We start from the raw sequence: 18,726 nt of genomic DNA, 5'->3' as shown, positions 1-18,726 counted from the left end.
GTGTGGAGGGATTAATGAATCTGAGCCACTAATTGCATCAATTTACAGGGAGTTAACTGTAATTTAAACACACTCTTAAAAATAATTATGCCTGAATAGATTTCCACATGCACACCTGATAAGTAATAAAACATTTGTTATGAGGATTTGTTTTAATAGTAGTATGAACTTCACTTCTGGCTAGAATTACACCGCAGGAAATATTTATTTTTAAAGATTTCCATGATTAATGCTATTGATATACACAGAGCACTGTTACGCCTCTTAGAACTGTTTTGACAAGAAGTATAAAGATTTTTTTGAAATAAATGTGTGTGTCAAGGCATGAGTGAATGAATGGGATTTAATAGTAAGAGCAGTTTCATGAAAATTCAACTGGCAGAGGAAAAAGGTGTAGTACATCTAGAATGTGGAGCCTTAATGCTTTTCCACCATCTCTATTCTGCTGCTGGGTTGAAGGAAGGGCTGTGAAAACAATCAACAGGTAGTTGTTATCTGCCCTACAAAAAATAGAGTTTTTGAGGTGCTGTCACTTAAATTTCAAGGAGGAGAAAAAGAAGCATAATAGTGGACAACTTAATTATCAGGGGGAAAATAACCCCAAATATTTAAGATGCCTAAGGAGAATAAATAGGGTAGAAAAAGAAACTTTCAGATTCTTCTAGCAGGTAAAGATGGTGCAAAAGCAGAAAAGAGCAATTAATTGGTTAAACAAGCAACAGTTGTACAGCTGAGCACTTACCTTTTTAGAGAAATTAGCAGACCTCTGACAGTAACATCTAGATTGCTTCCACAGTATGAAGACTAGTTAGATGATGTTTTATTGATTTGGTTCTTGGCCGTTTTTGTTGCTTAAAGTATAAATTGTTGTGATTTTCCACCTTTTCCCCTTTTTTGCTTTTAGTTCTGTGGGTTGAACTAATTTGTGAATAACAGGCAGAATAAAAGAGGCATTTTCAACATATGTTTAGAAAGCCTGCATAGTCAGTAGAAGAAAAATTTGTTAGCTAAAATTTGGGAAAGAAAGGCTTATAAATAATTTTTTTATAATGAAGTCTTAAGTAGATACAAAAATAATTAATTAGGAAATTAGTGGTACATTTCCAACAAAACAGTTCCTCCCTGTAAAACCACAATAGCACATTGTTTGTGGTAAATCATTAATCTCTGTAGTAATAAAGGTGTTGCCCTTCTTACTACGCACATGTAGTATATAAAAATATAAAGCGTACGAAGATGTATCTTTCATCTCTTTGCTCCCATACTTTTTAAAATAACATAGAGAATATAAAACCGGTAAGATAGTGCTGCGCTGAAAGGGTGCATGTCTGAAATATGCTTACTTTCTGTATTTTGGTAGTTGTGTTCCTTCTAAATTAGGATTGACTAGAACTGAATCATATTCTTTGCCTAGTGTTCAGATTTAGTTATTCCGAGTAGGTGGTTAATGCACCTTTAAATAGGACTGAAAAATTGTCTGCAAATGAGAAAGGATTTGATGGCATTTTCTGGCTCAGATCTGTGTCCTGCATGAGTCTCAAGCGATGTCAGTGTAATTTAGTAACAAAAATAAGTTCTGATTCTTCTTAGCACAGCAGATAGGATCTGGATTCTGATCATTCTCTGTCATCAGCGATAACTAAAGTTCACTTGGAAGGCAAGATTACACTTTCCTTACAATGGTACTTTGGAAACAGAAAGATAACCTGAGCACTCAGTTGCCTGCAGTAGAATTGCAGTTTCAGTATTCGAAATCTGACTACATTGTAACTGAATTTGGCCTAATAGGGGTAGGAATAAATGCTTCAGGGCTCCATATTCAAGTGCAAGGCCAGAAGCTCACAGTCCCATCTTTTTATTTTTTTATTATTATCCTTTAATTTAGAAACTGACATTGTGGATTTGGAACGTGTATGGAGCCCCATGAAAAAATTATGTTTATGTCATCATGATCTCTTCTTGTCATGCAATATTTTTGCACGCCAATGTATTTTCGTGTTTGGTTGTTTTCTTAAGAGAAAGCTTTTTTCTATTTTGTTTGCTGCATTTCTGGCACTGCTGTTGCAGACGAGCAGAAAATGGGGCACAGATCTGGGCTATTTACATGAATCTCTGAAGTTGCCGAGCCTGATGCAACTGCTGCAGTCTGAGAGCTTATTCCATGTTGCCACCTCGAGAGAGGCAGTAGAGGGACACTAAAGGTACTCGGGCCCTGCGTTACTGTGTGTGCTCTGGGTACAGAATTATCCAGAGCCTCCCAAACTGTGGGGAGTACTGACTGTTTTATGGAACGGAGAAAAGCGTGATTTTGTCTGCGGGCAGAACAGGCTTGATGTTAAAGTTATTGAGAAACAATAGATATATAATCTTAAAGTACCATTTTAAAGAGACAATGATCAGATTGTACCTATGCTTTTAGTTCAGAGCATTCCAAAAGATACTCAACCAGGAGTACTGTTAGCATGGAAGGTGACTGATCTGGCTGCAAGGATGCAGGATGTTGGGAAGGGGAGAGCCTCTTCTTTTACTGTATCACACACTATCCAGAAGGATTCAAGTGCTGTTCCAGAAGGATCACAATCATAGTGATGAACCTAAATCTGCCAAATAACAGCGAAGGTCTGCCTGGGGAAGTCAGGGAGAGTTGCAAGCCATCAGTACCACTTTCTCCATCAGAGGATGTACATCGGGGTGTGTCCTGGGTTTGGCCAGGACAGGGTTAATTTTCACCGGACTCCAGGAAGGGGCACAGCCGGGGGGTGGGGGCTGACCCCACCTGGCCAAACAGAGCCCGGTATTCCATACCATGTGACGTCACGCTGGGCTCCCGGGGCGGGTGGGGGTGCGGGGGGGCGCGGTGCGGCAGGAACTCACTCGCGGCTTGGGGGGCCGCGGCGCCGGTCCTGTTCGGGAGAGCGGCTGTCTGGGTCGTGCGGTTCGTTGTTGTGTTTTCTCCTTATTTGTACTGTTGTTGTTACTGTTTTCCTTTGTTTGCTGTTCTGTTAAACTGCCCTTATCCCGACCCACCGGTTTCTGCCTGTTTCTTTTCATTCTCCTCCGCACGCCGGCGGGGGGAGGGGCGGCCGCGTGGCACTTTTGTTGCCGGCGGCAGCCGAAACCAAAACAGGGTGATGCTACAAAGACCCCAGCGATGGGAAAAGGCTGGATCAGGCCTCATCTGCTGCCAGAGAAGCCTGTGATGAGAAATGAGACCATAAGGAAACCAGGCTTCCCAAATTCTCTTGCTCACAGAACTGCTGTTGTTCTGCCTGTTTTCTTCTGTTGGTAAATGATTCCAGCCTGAGACTGTGCATAAAGTTTGCCTTCAGGCTAACTCTTAACAGATGTTGCCCTTACTCCCTTCAAACAGAGATGTATTTTAATGGTCCATCCCAAAGTAGAGGTCTTGGCAGTTCATCATGAAAAAGAGAAGATATTTAACCATTGCTTCAGGGTACTGCGTATTAAACATGGCCCATGTCATACAGTGGGAATTACTGAACCTTAAAAACATTTGTGTTTAATTTCTGTCTTCAAATTAATTCCAGTTTCAGATCTCTGTGCTTTCTGAAATTACATTTGAATTTAAATTGCAAAATATATTGAGATGGCTGTTTATTTATGTATAATACTGAAAATCTGATCAGGCAACACTGTCTTATGTCTTACAAGCTGGGTAATTTTGGCAATGGACTTTTTTCCTGCAGGAATGTAAGCCAAAAATGTGGAGAAGCGTTGTAATTCAGAAGGGAAATACTCTCTTGATACAAGAGGTCCAGGAAGAAGATGGAGGAAATTATACCTGTGAACTGAAGTTTGAAGGCAAGCTTATACGAAGAACAGTTGAATTGAAGGTTACTGGTAAGAATCTTTGTTCTATGCTTATAGAAAAAAATAAAGCTTTGAAATAATAATAAGAAGTGTTTTTCACGTGTCAGTGAATCTATTTGATAGAAGTAAGTCCAAACCAAATCCCAATAGCCAAGCAGTCCCAAACTAGGGGAAATTTATATCAAGATCTTATAAAATTCCACAGAAGATTGCTTCTACCTTTTGCTCTGTACAAAATCTGGAAATACTGGTTATAAAGCAAAAGGTAAAGTGGACCTAAGTCCTCCCCATACACTGGAAGTAATTCAGACTCCAGTTTTGTCTTCAGTGCTAAACAGAGGAAATGTTGACTGAAGCTGTAAAAGAGGCTTTTGGTGAGGTTTGTCCTAGAATAAAACACAGCCAAAAGACACATCTTGAGTCATTAATAATATTTTTTGAGCAATTGTTCCATGCTTTTAAGCTTTGGCTTAATTTATGGTGATCAACTTCTCTTGTCTAGGGCTTTTCTTTAGTGAAAAGTGTGGCACAACCTGTTGCAAGAATGAAATTAGGAACATCGGACTGTCAGGGGGAAAGTAACCTGCTTGTCAGGAGGTCATACATTGTATGTTTCTGAGTCCATGTAGTAATCTACTAGTCAACAGTTATGTTTCTGTCTGGTTTTGTCAGGTACCAGAAATGAATGGGTAAAATAGTATTTGCCTATCAATTTATTCCCGATCCCTTTCCATTCCACTGTACAGTATGTAATCTATAATTATTATTTTGCCTTCAGTGTCTGTAGAACTTTGCGAGTATCCGAGAACAGTTGAGTTTTTTTCAGCCTTTCTCACAAAACCATATAAACAAATGGTTAGGTATTTTCCTGTCTGTGTTTTGACATACTGATTAAAGTGGGATCCTACTTAAAGTGGTGCTAACTAGAATTCTGCTTTCTTATATCAAACTGAATTAGTCCATATGATATTTCATAGAATCAAAGAATCATAGAATGATAAGGGTTGGAAGGGACCTGAAAGATCATCTGGTTCCAACCCCCCTGCCATGAGCAGGGTCATCTTCCACCAGACCAGGTTGCTCAGAGCTCCCTCCAGCCTGGCCTCGAACACTGCCAGGGAGAGGGCATCCACAGCTTCTCTGGGCAACCTGTGCCAGTGTCTCACCACCCTCATGGTGAAGAATTTCTTCCTAATATCTAATCTAAATCTGCCCTCTTTCAGTTTAGAGCCATTCCCCCTTGTGCTGTCGCTACACACCCTTGTGAAAAGCCCCTCTCCACCCTTCCTGTAGGCCCCTTAAGGTACTGGAAGGCTGCTCTAAGGTCACTCCGGAGCCTTCTCTTCTCCAGGCTGAACAGCCCCAACTCCCTCAGCCTGTCCTTGTAGGAGAGGTACTCCAGCCCTCTGATCATGTTTGTGGTCCTCCTCTGGACCTGCTCTGACACATCCATGCCCTTCTTATGTTGGGGGCCCCAACGCAGTACTCCAGGTGGGGTCTCATGAGAGCAGAGTAAAGGGGCAGAATCCCCTCCCTCGCCCTGCTGGCCACGCTTCTCTTGATGCAGCCCGGGATACGATTGGTTTTCTGGGCTACAAGCGCACATTGCTGGCTCATGTTGAGCTTCTCATCCACCAGTACCCCCAAGTCCTTCTCCTCAGGGCTGCTCTCGAGCCACTCTCTGCCCAGCCTGTACTTGTGTTTGGGATTGCCCCGACCCATGTGCAGGACCTTGCACTTGGCTTTGTTGAACTTCATGCGGGTCACACAGGCCCACCTCTCCAGCCTGTCAAGGTTCCTCTGAATGGCATCCCTTCCCTCCATCGTGTCAACCACACCACACAGCTTGGTGTCATCGGCAAACTTGCTGAGGGTGCACTCAGTCCCACTGTCCATGTCGCCAACAAAGATATTAAACAGCACTGGCCACAGTACCAGCCCCTGAGGCACACCACTCATCACTGACCTCCACCTGGATATTGAGCCATTGACTGTAACTCTTTGAGTGCATCCATCGAGCCAGTTCCTTATCCAGTGAATGGTCCATCTGTCAAATCTATGTCCTTCCAATTTAGAGCCAAGGACATCATGCGGGACAGTGTAAAATGCCTTGCACAAGTCCAGGTAGATGATGTCAGTTGCCTGCCCTTTGTCCACCAACGCTGTAACCCCATCATAGAAGGCTATCAAGTTGATCAGGCATGATTTGCCCTTGGTGAAGCTGTGTTGGCTGTCCCCAATCACCTCCTTGTTATCTGTGTGCCTTAGCATGGTTTCGAGGAAGATCTGCTCCATCATCTTGCCAGGCACAGAGGTGAGACTGACTGGTCTATAGTTCCCTGGGTCTTCCTTTTTTCCCTTTTTAAAAATGGGGGTGATGTTGCCCCTTCTCCAGTCGGTGGGGAGCTCCCCAGACCACCACGACCTCTCAAATACGATGGAGAGGGGTTTAGCAACTTCGTCTGCCCGTTCCCTCAGGACTCGCAGATGCATCTCCTCAGGCCCCATGGACTTGTGCACATTCAGGTCCTTAGGCAGTCTCGAACCTGGTCTTCTTCTACAGTGGGCGGTTCTTCATTCTCCCAGTCGCTGCCTTTGCCTTCTGCAACTTGGGCGGTGTGGCTAGAGCACTTGCTGTTGAAGACTGAGGCAAAAAAGTCATTCAGCACCTCAGCTTTCTCCACATGCTGGGTAACCAGGTCTCCAGCTTCCTTCTGGAGAGTGTCCACATTTTCCCTAGTCTGCCTTCTATCACTGACATACCTATAGAAGGCTTTCTTGTTCCCTTTGACACCCCTGGCCAGATTTAATTCTGTCAGGGCTTTAGCTTTCCTATCTTGCTCCCTGGCTACGCGGATGATTTCTCTGTATTCCTCCCAAGCTACCTGTCCTTGTTTCCATCCTTTGTAGGCCTCCTTTTTCTGCTTGAGTTTGGCCAGGAGCTCCTTGTTTATCTATGCAGGCCTCCTTGTGTTTCTGCCTGACTTCCTCTTGGTTGGGATGCATCGCTCCTGAGCTTGGAGGAGGTGATCCTTGAATATTGACCAGCTTTTTTGACCCCTCTTCCCTCTAGGGCTTTATCCCAAGGTATTCTACCAAGCAGATCCCTGAGGAGGCCAAAGTCTGCTCTCCTGAAGTCCAGGGTAGCGAGCTTGCTGCACACCCTCCTTACTGCCCTCAGGATCTTAAACTCCACCATTTCTAATTTTTAATATATTTCTAATGTGTTCTTGAAATACAGTGCTTTATTTTTAGCAAAAGCCATTTTTCTTTTCTTATCATTATTCCTCATTTTAAATGAGTTCTTTTCCCTGTGTGCCAGATTCATATATCATGTGACTCTATATTGTCCATTCTTGACTGTGGACAGATCTCTAAAGTATTGCTTTGACCTGCCTGACCCCAGATCTGTCAAAAGAAGATATAATACCTGCTTTGTGAGTAGTTGCTATCCTAGGTAGCATGCTGGTCTTCAACCAGAATATGAACTGAGTCTGACAAAGTGAAAATGAGATGCATTTAATTCAGTTCCCCATGATGGGTATTCTTTAGATAACAGATATTCTGTGCTCTTCCTCTCCTCATGACCTTTCTAGAACTCATGTGTTCTCTTCATTATTTGGATGGTGTAGTATATTCATGCTTCATAATTTAATGAATTTGTCCGAAACTAACTATAGTATGTATTGAAGTTAGTTGTTTTATTAAAATGTTTATGCCCTGAATTATTAGACATGTAAATATGGAATATGCAAGTGTTCTCCTTTTTGCAAAGTACTTCACAGAATCACAGAGTGGTAGGGGTTGGAAGGGACCTCTGTGGCTCATCTAGTCCAGCCCTCCTGCCGAAGCAGGGTTGCCTACAGCAGGCTGCACAGGACCTTGTCCAGGCGGGTCTTGAATATCTCCAGAGAAGGAGACTCCACAGCCTCCCTGTGCAGCCAGTTCCAGGGCTCCGTCACCCTCAGAGGGAAGAAGTTCTTCCTCATGTTCAGCTGGAACTTCCTGTGCCTCAGTTTGTGCCCATTGCCCCTTGTCCTGTCACTGGGCACCAGGAGATTGTTCCCCTTGTAATTTGGTGTGAAATTTGTATTAAATGATATTTCTTGGTCGCCATCACAGAAACGTGGTGGGACAACTCGCATGATTGGCATGCTGTCATAGATGGCTACAGACTCTTTAGGAAAGACAGACCAACAAGGAGAGGTGGGGGAGTTGCTCTATATGTGAGGGAGCAACTGGAATGCATTGAGCTTGGCCTGGGGGCAAGTGAAGAAGGAGTTGAAAGCTTGTGGGTTAGAATTAAGGGACAGGCTCACACGGGTGACATTACGGTGGGTGTATACTACAGGCCACCTGACCAGGAGGAGGAGGTTGATGAGGCCTTCTGCAGGCAGCTGCAAGCAGCCTCACAGTCACAGGCCCTGGTTCTCATGGGGGACTTCAACCATCCTGACATCAGCTGGGAAGACCGTACAGCTAGGCAGGCGCAATCCAGGAGGTTCCTACAGAGCATCGATGATAACTTTCTGATGCAAGTGGTGGAGGAACCAACAAGGAAAGGCGCGCTGCTGGACCTCGTGTTAACAAACAAGGAGGGACTGGTGGAGGACGTGAAGGTTGGAGGTAGACTCGGCTGCAGTGACCATGAAATGGTCGAGTTCAGGATCCTGCATGGAGGAAGCAGGGCGATAAGCAGGATCAAAACCCTGGACCTCAAGAGGGCTGACTTTGCCCTCTTCAAGGAGCTACTGGGAGGAATCCCGTGGGCCAGGGCTCTCGAAGGCAGGGGGGTCCATGAGTGCTGGTCGCTTTTTAAACAACACTTCTTCCATGCACAGGAGCAATGCATCCCCCTGAGAAAGAAATTGAGCAAAGGAGGCAGGAGACCTGCATGGTTAAACAAGGAGCTTCTAGCGGAGATCAGGCAGAAGAGAAAGGTGCATGGAATGTGGAAAGAGGGACAGGCCACTTGGGAAGAGTACAGAAACGTGGTGAGAGCATGCAGGGATGCGACGAGGAAGGCCAAGGCTCACCTGGAATTGAAGCTGGCAAGGGATGTCAAAAACAACAAGAAGGGCTTCTTCAACTACATCAGCAGCAAAAGGAAGGCTAGGGACAACGTGGGGCCGCTGCTGAATGAGGCGGGTGTCCTGGTGACGGAGGATGCGGAGAAGGCAGAGCTACTGAATGCCTTCTTTGCTTCAGTCTTCAGTGCTAAGACTGGCCCTCAGGAATCCCAGGCCCCGGAGGTAAGAGAAGAAGCCTACAAAGAGCACGACTTTCCCTTGGTCGAGGAGGACTGTGTGAGGGATCGCTTAAGTGATCTGGACATCCACAAATCCATGGGCCCCGATGGAATGCACCCACGAGTGCTGAGGGAGCTGGCGGATGTCATTGCTGAGCCACTCTCCATCATCTTTGAGAGGTCCTGGAGGACAGGAGAGGTGCCCGAGGACTGGAGAAAGGCCAATGTCACTCCAATCTTCAAAAAGGGCAAGAAGGAGGACCCAGGGAACTACAGGCCGGTCAGCCTCACCTCCATCCCGGGAAAGGTGATGGAGCAGCTTATCCTGGAGGCCATCATGAAGCAAGTGGAAGAAAAGAAGGTTATCAGGAGTAGTCAGCATGGATTCACCAAGGGGAAATCATGCCTGACCAATCTGATAGCTTTCTACGATGGCATGACTGGCTGGGTAGACGAAGGGAGAGCCGTGGATGTTATCTACCTTGACTTCAGCAAGGCTTTCGACACAGTCTCCCATGATACCCTCCTAGGGAAGCTGAGGAAGTGTGGGCTGGATGAGTGGTCGGTGAAGTGGATAGAGAACTGGCTGAATGGCAGAACTCAGAGGGTTGTCATCAGCGGCGCTGAGTCTAGTTGGAGGCTGGTGACAAGTGGTGTCCCCCAGGGGTCAGTACTGGGCCCAGTCTTGTTTAACTTCTTCATCAACGACCTGGATGAAGAGTTAGAATGTACCCTCAGCAAGTTTGCTGACGACACCAAACTGGGAGGTGTGGTAGATACACCAGAAGGCTGTGCTGCCATTCAGCGTGACCTGGATAGGCTGGAAAGCTGGGCAGAGAGGAACCTGATGAGGTTCAACAAGGGCAAGTGCAGGGTCCTGCACCTGGGGAGGAACAACCTCATGCACCAGTACAGGCTTGGGGTGGACCTGCTGCAGAGCAGCTCTGCGGAGAGGGACCTGGGTGTCCTGGTGGACGACAGGTTAACCATGAGCCAGCAGTGTGCCCTGGCTGCCAAGAAAGCCAATGGGATCCTGGGGTGCATCAAGAAGAGTGTGGCCAGCAGGACAAGGGAGGTTCTCCTTCCCCTCTACACTGCCCTGGTGAGGCCTCATCTGGAGTACTGTGTCCAGTTCTGGGCTCCCCAGTTCAAGAAGGATGAAGAGCTACTGGAGAGAGTCCAGCGGAGGGCTACAAGGATGGTGAGGGGACTGGAGCATCTCCACTCCGAGGAGAGGTTGAGGGAACTGGGCTTGTTCAGCCTGAAGAAGAGAAGGCTGCGAGGGGACCTTATAAATGCCTACAAATATCTGAAGGGTGGGTGTCAGGAGGATGGGGCCAAGCTCTTTTCAGTGGTGCCCAGTGACAGGACAAGGGGCAATCGGCACAAACTGAAGCACAGGAAGTTCCAGCTGAACATGAGGAGGAACTTCTTCCCTCTGAGGGTGACGGAGCAGTGGAACAGGCTGCCCAGGGAGGTTGTGGAGTCTCCTTCTCTGGAGATATTCAAGACCCGCCTGGACAAGATCCTGTGCAGCCTGCTGTAGGTGACCCTGCTTCGGCAGGGGGGTTGGACTAGATGACCCACAGAGGTCCCTTCCAACCCCTACCATTCTGTGATTCTGTGATTCTGTGATTCTGTGATTCTTTAGCTTATAAAAGCACGTGTTAGTAAACACCTTTTCCGGATTTAAGTGGTCTGGAGACTTACCTGATGTTATGTGTTTGGTGGTTGAATCTTTCTAGATATTTGGAATAGGCTAGTACATTTTAGATGATAACATGAAAAAGCAGATTAGAACTGCAAATGTAATACATAGAACCATGTAAGCATCTTATTGTGTAGCTTTATGCTTCACCAAATTTCTTTCTTCTGTTTCTGTTTTGTTTCAGTCTGTGATTTTTATATGCATGTGGGTTTAGGTCTTTAGGGGGAAGAGGTCAATGAAAGCTCATATGACAACCAGCAGAGGATTACTTGTGTAGTGTGGCTGGCCACGTTGGGTGGAGGGTCGTGAGCCAGATCAGGTCACAGGACTGGGAGCAGGTACATGACATAGTCAGGGACTTTGTTGAAGAATACATCTCATGGGAGGCAGAAAGAAAATTACATGCTGATGTCGTTGTTGACACACATCCTGAGAGTTTGCTTTCCCCGCGGCTAGTGCAGATCTAGGTTGGAGGCACCTCTGGAGATCATCCCATCCAACCCCCAACTCAAGCAGAATCAGCTACAGCAGGCTGCCCCGGGCTGTGCCCAGCTGGGTTTTGATTATTTCTGAGAATATAGACTCCACAGCCTCTCTGGGCAAGACTGCCACAGTGTTCAACCACCCTCACAGTAAAAAAAGATTTTTCTGATGTTTAAACAGCATTTCTTTTATTTCAGTTTGTGTGCCCATTGGCTCTTAGTCTTTCATTGGGCACCTTTGAGAACAGTCTGGATTAATCTTCTCTACACCTTCCCACCAGGTGATGGGTATCCACATGGATAAGATCCCCATGAGCCTTCTTTTCTCCAGACCAGCCCACCCCAGCTCTCTCAGCCTTTCCTTGCAAGATGGATATTTCAGTTCCTTAACCAACTTTGTGGCCCTTCACCAGACTTGTTGCAGCATGTCCATGTCTGTCTTGTAGTGGGATTGGTGTTGCACAGGGCCACATTATTCACCTGTATGAAAACTGAGTTCTCATCAAAATACAGTACAAGGAAGAGCTAGGGTGGGACCAGGGCTCAGCCTGCTGAACCTGCTGGTCTTTGTAAATCAATGTTAGCAAATACTGCTGAAGGCTTACCAGTAAAGCTGTGGTAGAATTGTCTCTGCTAGCCTGCAATGCAGGATCTTACCGTTTTCTTCTGCAGGAGCTTTCTAATGCTGTTTCTAGTGTTGTTACTTATTAATGTGCCTGAATTAGCATTTATTGGCAAGTGCCTGAGTTCCTCTAACAATACAGATTTTGAACAGCAAGTTCAAAAAGCTAGCAGCCATGGTAACCTGAAATTAAGAGTAAAGAGTTATTCTGAAAGTGTAACAGGCAACTCCACATCTCCCTCGAGCAAGGAGAGCTGCACTGCCATGGAGAGAGAGGAGGTTGGGTTAGATTCCCTGTAGTCTTTCAGGTATTCTCTGAAGTACACAATACTTGAAATACCAGTTAAGTCAATTAAGTTATTTACTATATCTCTTGATTGTAAGACAAGGACCTTTCCTTTTTTAAAGTTGCATCAAATCTAGTACATGAAATTTTTAGTCCTTTCTGGAGATTCTGGTAGTTATGGAAGTGGCAATATTAAATAACTGATATACATAGGTGAAAGCAGCATGGGCATTGAAAGAGTGAAACGAGAACAGAATAAATGCAGTGCTGATGTAGCAGAAATTGGAAAAACAGAAAGCTTCAGGAAAATTTGAAAGTGCAGGAGCCAGAAGCACCATTTTAACTTGCTGTTGGAAAAGGTTATTTAGGAGAATTAATGATATCCAGGACTAATGCAGCAGCTTTACTGAAGATACAGTCCCACAAGGCAGCCTGATCAAAGTTAATTGCAGACAAGAGACCAGTGGTGGACTAAGTGAAGAATGACTGTGTATTTGGTATTCATATTAGTATTGCTTAAGCATTTCTTTCAAGTAGGCTCTGCTAGGTAAGGCTTTTAATTAGGGGCAAAGCCCTGCTCTTAGTAGTTATTTATCCAGTGGTTATTTAAATGAACTTCCAGTGAAGTCATTAGAACTATTAGAAGGTGCTGCCTTATCTTCCTGTGCCAGAGTGTCGGGACAGTTGCCTGAGTGGCTGTGGCTGTGCGAGGGAGCTGCAAGGACGGCCTGTGGTGGTCCTCAGTCACTGCTTGCCTCCAGCCCAGCCTTGCCTTCTCACTTTTGCAGACCCAAACGGAAGATCTCAGTGGCTCAGTTAGAGGTAGAAGGGGAGTTCCTGCTCGCTTTCTTCTTGCTGTGACTAAGTCATGAGGTTAGCTACTAATGTATTAGTAATAATAGAGGTGGTTAGAGATAATTTGTAAGAAAAAGATCTCTGGAGCAATAGATGGAACTTGAAAGCCATCAATGTAATGCCTGGCCACAGGAAGAAAGACAAAGAGATCTGAGTGGTGTTAGTAGATAAGCAGAGCACAAAACAAACAGGTTTATGGCATTTGTAGAAAGGGGTAGTTGGACTACACATGGAGTACTCTGCATGGCTGGCAATGTTACCGTGTGCCTTCGATGGTTAAGGTACAGGCAAGTGTGATGAAGATAATAGAAGGCTTCAGAGGCTGTAGCTCTATGGGGTTGTAAGGAAAAGGCTTGCAGCCTAGAATATATTAAAAAAAAAAACTTGACACAAAGTATTTACAGGGACAAAATACTGAGCTACAATACAGGACTAATGAGCAATGCCTAGATCTTGGTGTTTGGGTGCATTTAACAATAATAGATTGTCAACAAAACAGCTTTTTCATCACTAGTTCTTCATGGGTTTGTTATATTATGCAGACAGATGTGAAACAAGTCTTGTCAGCCTTTTTTGCTGAAGAAACATGGCAACAGCGTTGTCTCTTAGCAAGTCGCATGTAACCCTTCAGTCTATGTAGAAAAATATATATACATTTTCACTTTGCTTCTTGGTAGTTTTGTTGTGGACAAACAAGTGAGATTACCAACTGTGATCCAGCGTTCTAAAGCCTAAAAATGTAACAGAAACTTGGATTTTAATTAGCTAATAAATTAGAGTGTACCCACATAGAAAAAATGAACGTACTCATATAAAGTTACAGATAATCAACCATATCAGAATATATTAGTTTTAAATAAAATTACAGATATTCAGTAATATCAGAAATCATAAGCAATTTAATTAGTATTGTTAAATGGCAGTGTTTACCGAAGAACAATTATACTATTCATATAAAAACAAAAACCCAAATATAAAAAGACATCTTGTGTTTGAAAGGCAATTTAGGGCAAGGTCCTACTTTCCCCACCCTACCAACCAGTTCACTCTGTCTTGTTGCATAGCAATGTTTCAATAGCTTTTGAGATGAAATGGTGCAATTGAGAAAAATACCTGCTATGTTTACCTGGTGTTTTCAGCACTCTTTTTTTGTTTTGGAACACTGGTCTATAAGGAGACAGAATAAGATGTGAGCAGATGTAGGTTGGAGGCTGGGGAAAGGGTGACGCCCTGAGAAAGAAGCAAGCCCTGCTCTCATGGGGTGGCCCAGGTGTCCCCTGGCAAATGGAGGACACATCTTTCAAGGATATGCTTTTCCATGGACAGCTACGCTGGTGGGAAAGGTTGCCTTGTTCTTTCTGATCCCTGTGAAAAGCGGTGATTTGTGAACTTGTACTGGTGAATGATTTTCCAGTTAGACAGCAGAAGGTGGCCATCTGACCAACTTCATAAACTGCTGGTGATGGACTGGAGTGGCATGCAGGAATTACTGGACCACTCTATCCAGCAGCCCTGGCCTCTAAGTTTCCTTCAGTCTCTACTCTGTCATATTCTTTATAGGCTACTAAAATTCCTGGCTGTTCCCAAAAGTCATTTATGCAGCAATATTTGTTTTGACTATCGTAAATGACAAATTATTGCACATGGCTACATGAATTGAATGATTCTGCCTGAATTCACCCTTTGCTCATAGTTTTTCAATTAAATTCCTTCAAATCTCATTACATTGCCCACTTTTCAAATTACACCTGCTGCTGTTGCTAGGTTTTGTTTGTGTGTATCGGACCCCTTTATTAGCACAAGCAATTGATGGTGATTTGCTATTGTTAAGCCAAGGGGAGGAATTGTATTTAAAGATGCAAACGATTAGTCATATCCTTCAGCAGCTCTAGGGACGTACAGAGACAAGCTACCACAGAGTAAGTGAGAATATGAGCTAAAAGTACATGCACTTTTTGGTGGTGGTTGCTTTTCTACACATTTTTAAGTGTCTGTAAACTGGGTATGCTGTCTTACATTATTTCTAGTGGAGTCTAGTGAGACATTGGCAGGAATCAATGGGTGCTGATCAGTACAAATTTACACCTGCAGTAATCTGTAAGTGCACCCTTACCAGTTTATGGTGGATAAAATATTATCAGCAGAATCATACAAATGACATGTTGACTGACAACGTTGTTGGCTGTTGACAGTTTGCAGAACAACCACAGCAAAAAGTGTTAAGATAAATTAAAAGCTTATTTGAACCAAATTGAAATATGTCCTTTGGAATTCAGATGATTATAAGGGATTTCCTTTTATAATGTAAAATGTAAGAATTGTTATTTGCTTAAAAATCGGAAAACATTTAATTATGTTAATTATTAATTATTAATTCTGTCCCAACGGCATTATGTTTTGGCACAAGCAGTTTAGTAATCTGAACTGAATTTATGAAATACTTCAGTATTGCTTAAGTAGTTACTTACCCAAAAAAACAGTTTAGCTCTAGAAGGTCATGGAGCTCTGAATATTGTTGTGCAGATGAGAATTCGATATATATAAAAGCAGGGCTGACATAAGACACAGGTTCAAAAGCCGGTGGCTAAGGAGTAAAAGTGCATGAACTGAAAGTACTCAGCAGAGTTTTCTGCAGCAAGAGGTACTATGCTAAGGACATGCCTGTTGCACAAAGCTCTGGTCTGGGGGGATTCCTAAGTTAACTCTAAAGCAGCTTTTCCAGCAGAGCAAGTTAACGTGTTTGTATGGCTTTTGGTACCCAAAGTCACTCTGACATCTCTGCCTGGCCTTGCACTCTGTAGAGAGGGCAGAGACTGCAGGTCCTGGTGGAGGCTGGATGTGCTCTCACCTTCCCATTATTGCTTCATAGTCTAAGCTCCAGAGCCTTTTCTTTGGGGGTGGGGTGAAATAGCTGTTGTTGCCACCACTTTATCATCAAATAAAGCAGTAACATGTCAATTAAGAGCACTGTGTGGAAATAACATCCATTTCGGTTTATGTAATTTTAACATCAAAGAACATGTTTCAACATTTTGTATTTCTTAGTTTGTTTTGTCAAATTACTTCCTTTTTGTGAGCCGAGAGATTTTGACTTGATTTTTGGTGCACAATTTTTAGTAATACATGTAGCTACTAATTTGTATTACTGGAATCTTTCAGCATTCCTGAAATTAGATGTTTTGATAGCTCCTATTCAATAAATTTTTGGAATTGCTATTTCAAAAAAAAATTCAAATTGATATTTTATGGAAAATTTCTCATGAAATGCCAGAATTTTCACCAAATGCAGACCCTAGTTCCTGGCAGGACTAGACATCTCACCTAATCCCTGGGATTTGGGAGCTGCTTTGAGTGCAGGGCTATTTTCAGTGCTGATATTGACGGGTGGATCTGGTAAGAGCTGCTAGCTCTCCCTCTCTCTTATTTGTTTGTATTTTCAAACATGGGTCAGAATGCCTGTTGTCTCAAATAAAGCAGAAAACATTTCAAGGAAAACCTAAAGCAGTCTGTGATTTGCTCTGATGAAACAGAGTGAAAAGCACTCCGAGGTAAAACCTGGTGATGTGGATATGGTGGGAGTTAGCCTGGCCTTCAGGGTTTGCTCCTCCTCACATACTTGCATGGCCAGGGCTGACAGGGATGGGAAGTATTTGCTGCATTTAGAGCTGTTTTCCTTTTCCTGGAAACAGCGGCTCCTTCTAGAGAGGTCTTTTTTTAGCTCCACATCTCCAAATGAAAAATTTCCCCCATTTAGGTTCACCAGAATGGTATCACATCTGAAGTGGTGATGAAGCTGTCAGCAGCTGTTGGGCCTGGGAACATGCTTTTCCTTCTTTCTCTTCTCTCCTGGCTTGGCAGCTTTAGCCCTTCTTTCCCTGCCATGAACAATGTGCTTGGCAGTCCTCTCCACTCTCGACATATGGCCTAGGGTGCCTGTCCCCCATCGTATCCCATGCGATTGCTCTAGCTAGAGCTCACTCTTTGGCAGGAAATGTACTGCTTCCAGCCCAAGGCCCAACTTCTGCTCTCCGTAACTTCACGGGGAGCTGCTGCAGTGCAGTCAGAGAGCATTGGCACTTTCTATTTTAGAGCCCAATTTTGTACTTAACAAGCTATTTTAATCCATAAAGCATAACTCCCTCCCCTCTTAGTAATGCAGACAGCAAATTGCTGTGCAAAATGCTTCCAGAGTAAGGGCATGGTAGACGTTTGCACCCTGTTTCCTTGGCTGATGTGAGGCCATATCTCACCCCTCGGCCTCAGGAGGGTGCAGGGAGAGGAGGGCTCACGCTGCGGCTTGCTGCCGTCTGCCTGTGTGCCGCATTGGGCTTTAGGTGTCGTTCTCTAATAGTGTCACAAGGTGAGACAGAACGATCAACTGACCAGAGCCGCGGGGCTCAAAATAAAGTATGCATTTTGAGATTTTCGTCAAATTGTAAGCAGTTAGGGTGGATAATAAGCTGGCAAGATTTTCACAGTGACTTATATTTCCTTTTTAATTCATGTTGTTAGTACATGCCATTGGCCAGTGGACTGTATTTGTAGTGGTAGAGGCAGCAGGGCCTTCTTTCCTTCTGGAAAACACCTTTTAACATTTTTTTTGTAACAGAACTTTTACCAATTTTTTACCAAAAAAGAATAAATGAAAAAAATCTAGAGAAGCCTATTGTGTGTGTGGGGGATATTTACAAAAACAAAAGGCAAAGAGAGAAGCAGCATGCTTGTTAGTACACTTCTAATGACTGTGCAACAGAGATACTTCTTTAATTTAGAAGAGAAATCTTAAGTGAACAGGTTAAATCTGCAGAAATTCTGTACTTCTGGGAGGGATACTGCAGATTGTTTGGGAACAGAAAATCCTTCCTGTTCCCTTCTAATGTTAACATGTTAAAATATATAACATTTACGTCATATCTGAAGTGACATTTTCTTGCTGCTCTAACTTACACATTTCCGTAGCAAGACTTCATCTCTTCTACCTGTTTGCAATATCTTGGCACAGACGAGGAATCAGTTTTTCATTAAATGCCAAGGATAGAGAAAAACCTGCCCAAATTAAGTTTTTACTGAGAATCCCCAACTTTAAAAAACATTCAGTAGGAGTTACTGTTCTTAGCATTTTCTCTGCTGCGTTTTCATACAAATGATGCATTGCGTCTTCTAGTATTTTGTTTTTCTAAAGGAAACCTTCCTTTTTGTGACAGAAACCAAGCCAGAATTGGGTTAAGTGCTGACAAATAGAGTACTAAAAGATCAGGAAATGAATTTCACAGCTGGGTTCTCAAACCATTGCCAAAATAACTGTCTATTTAAAGCTACATATAGGACGTGTCAAAAATTAGTTTTCTTTTGATATATTTTATGTGATTTGTATTAATTTTTATCAAGGTTCTTGTTTTGTAAATATTAGGTTTCTGTTTCTTACAGTAAAGTATTTATATTAAACCTCTAATTCGAATTCTGACTTATTACATGTCTGGGCAGCAGCACTGCTTAGACAGCTAAGCACGTTTCTGTGGTCAAAGCACACCTAATAGCCACTAGTTTCTATAGTGACTTTAATTTTTCTAGGTACCTCAGGCAAACTTAGTATGATCCAGAAAGAGAAATGTGGCCATTCGCTTTTGACCGCAATTGGAAAATGGAGCAATTTCTCTGCCTCTTTCAGAATGCTCCTTGTTCAACCACGCAAAA

General features: G+C 43.7%; 1 protein-coding gene across 7 annotated transcripts in view; it reads left to right on the top strand.

The window, feature by feature from the left end:
* Positions 1–18,726, top strand: part of IL1RAPL2 (interleukin 1 receptor accessory protein like 2) — a 415,901-nt gene that overhangs the window by 234,823 nt on the left and 162,352 nt on the right. For all 7 annotated transcript variants that reach the window (XM_075435782.1, XM_075435786.1, XM_075435780.1 and 4 more), the window contains one exon: positions 3,708–3,861. In XM_075435782.1, coding sequence (XP_075291897.1) covers positions 3,708–3,861 — 154 coding nt within the window. The remainder of the gene's footprint in view (positions 1–3,707; positions 3,862–18,726) is intronic.

Source organism: Opisthocomus hoazin, chromosome 14 (assembly GCF_030867145.1).
Source record: "Opisthocomus hoazin isolate bOpiHoa1 chromosome 14, bOpiHoa1.hap1, whole genome shotgun sequence".
Classification (NCBI taxonomy): domain Eukaryota; kingdom Metazoa; phylum Chordata; class Aves; order Opisthocomiformes; family Opisthocomidae; genus Opisthocomus; species Opisthocomus hoazin.
Note: the sequence above shows the minus strand (reverse complement) of the source record. Positions and strands in the feature narration are given on the sequence as shown.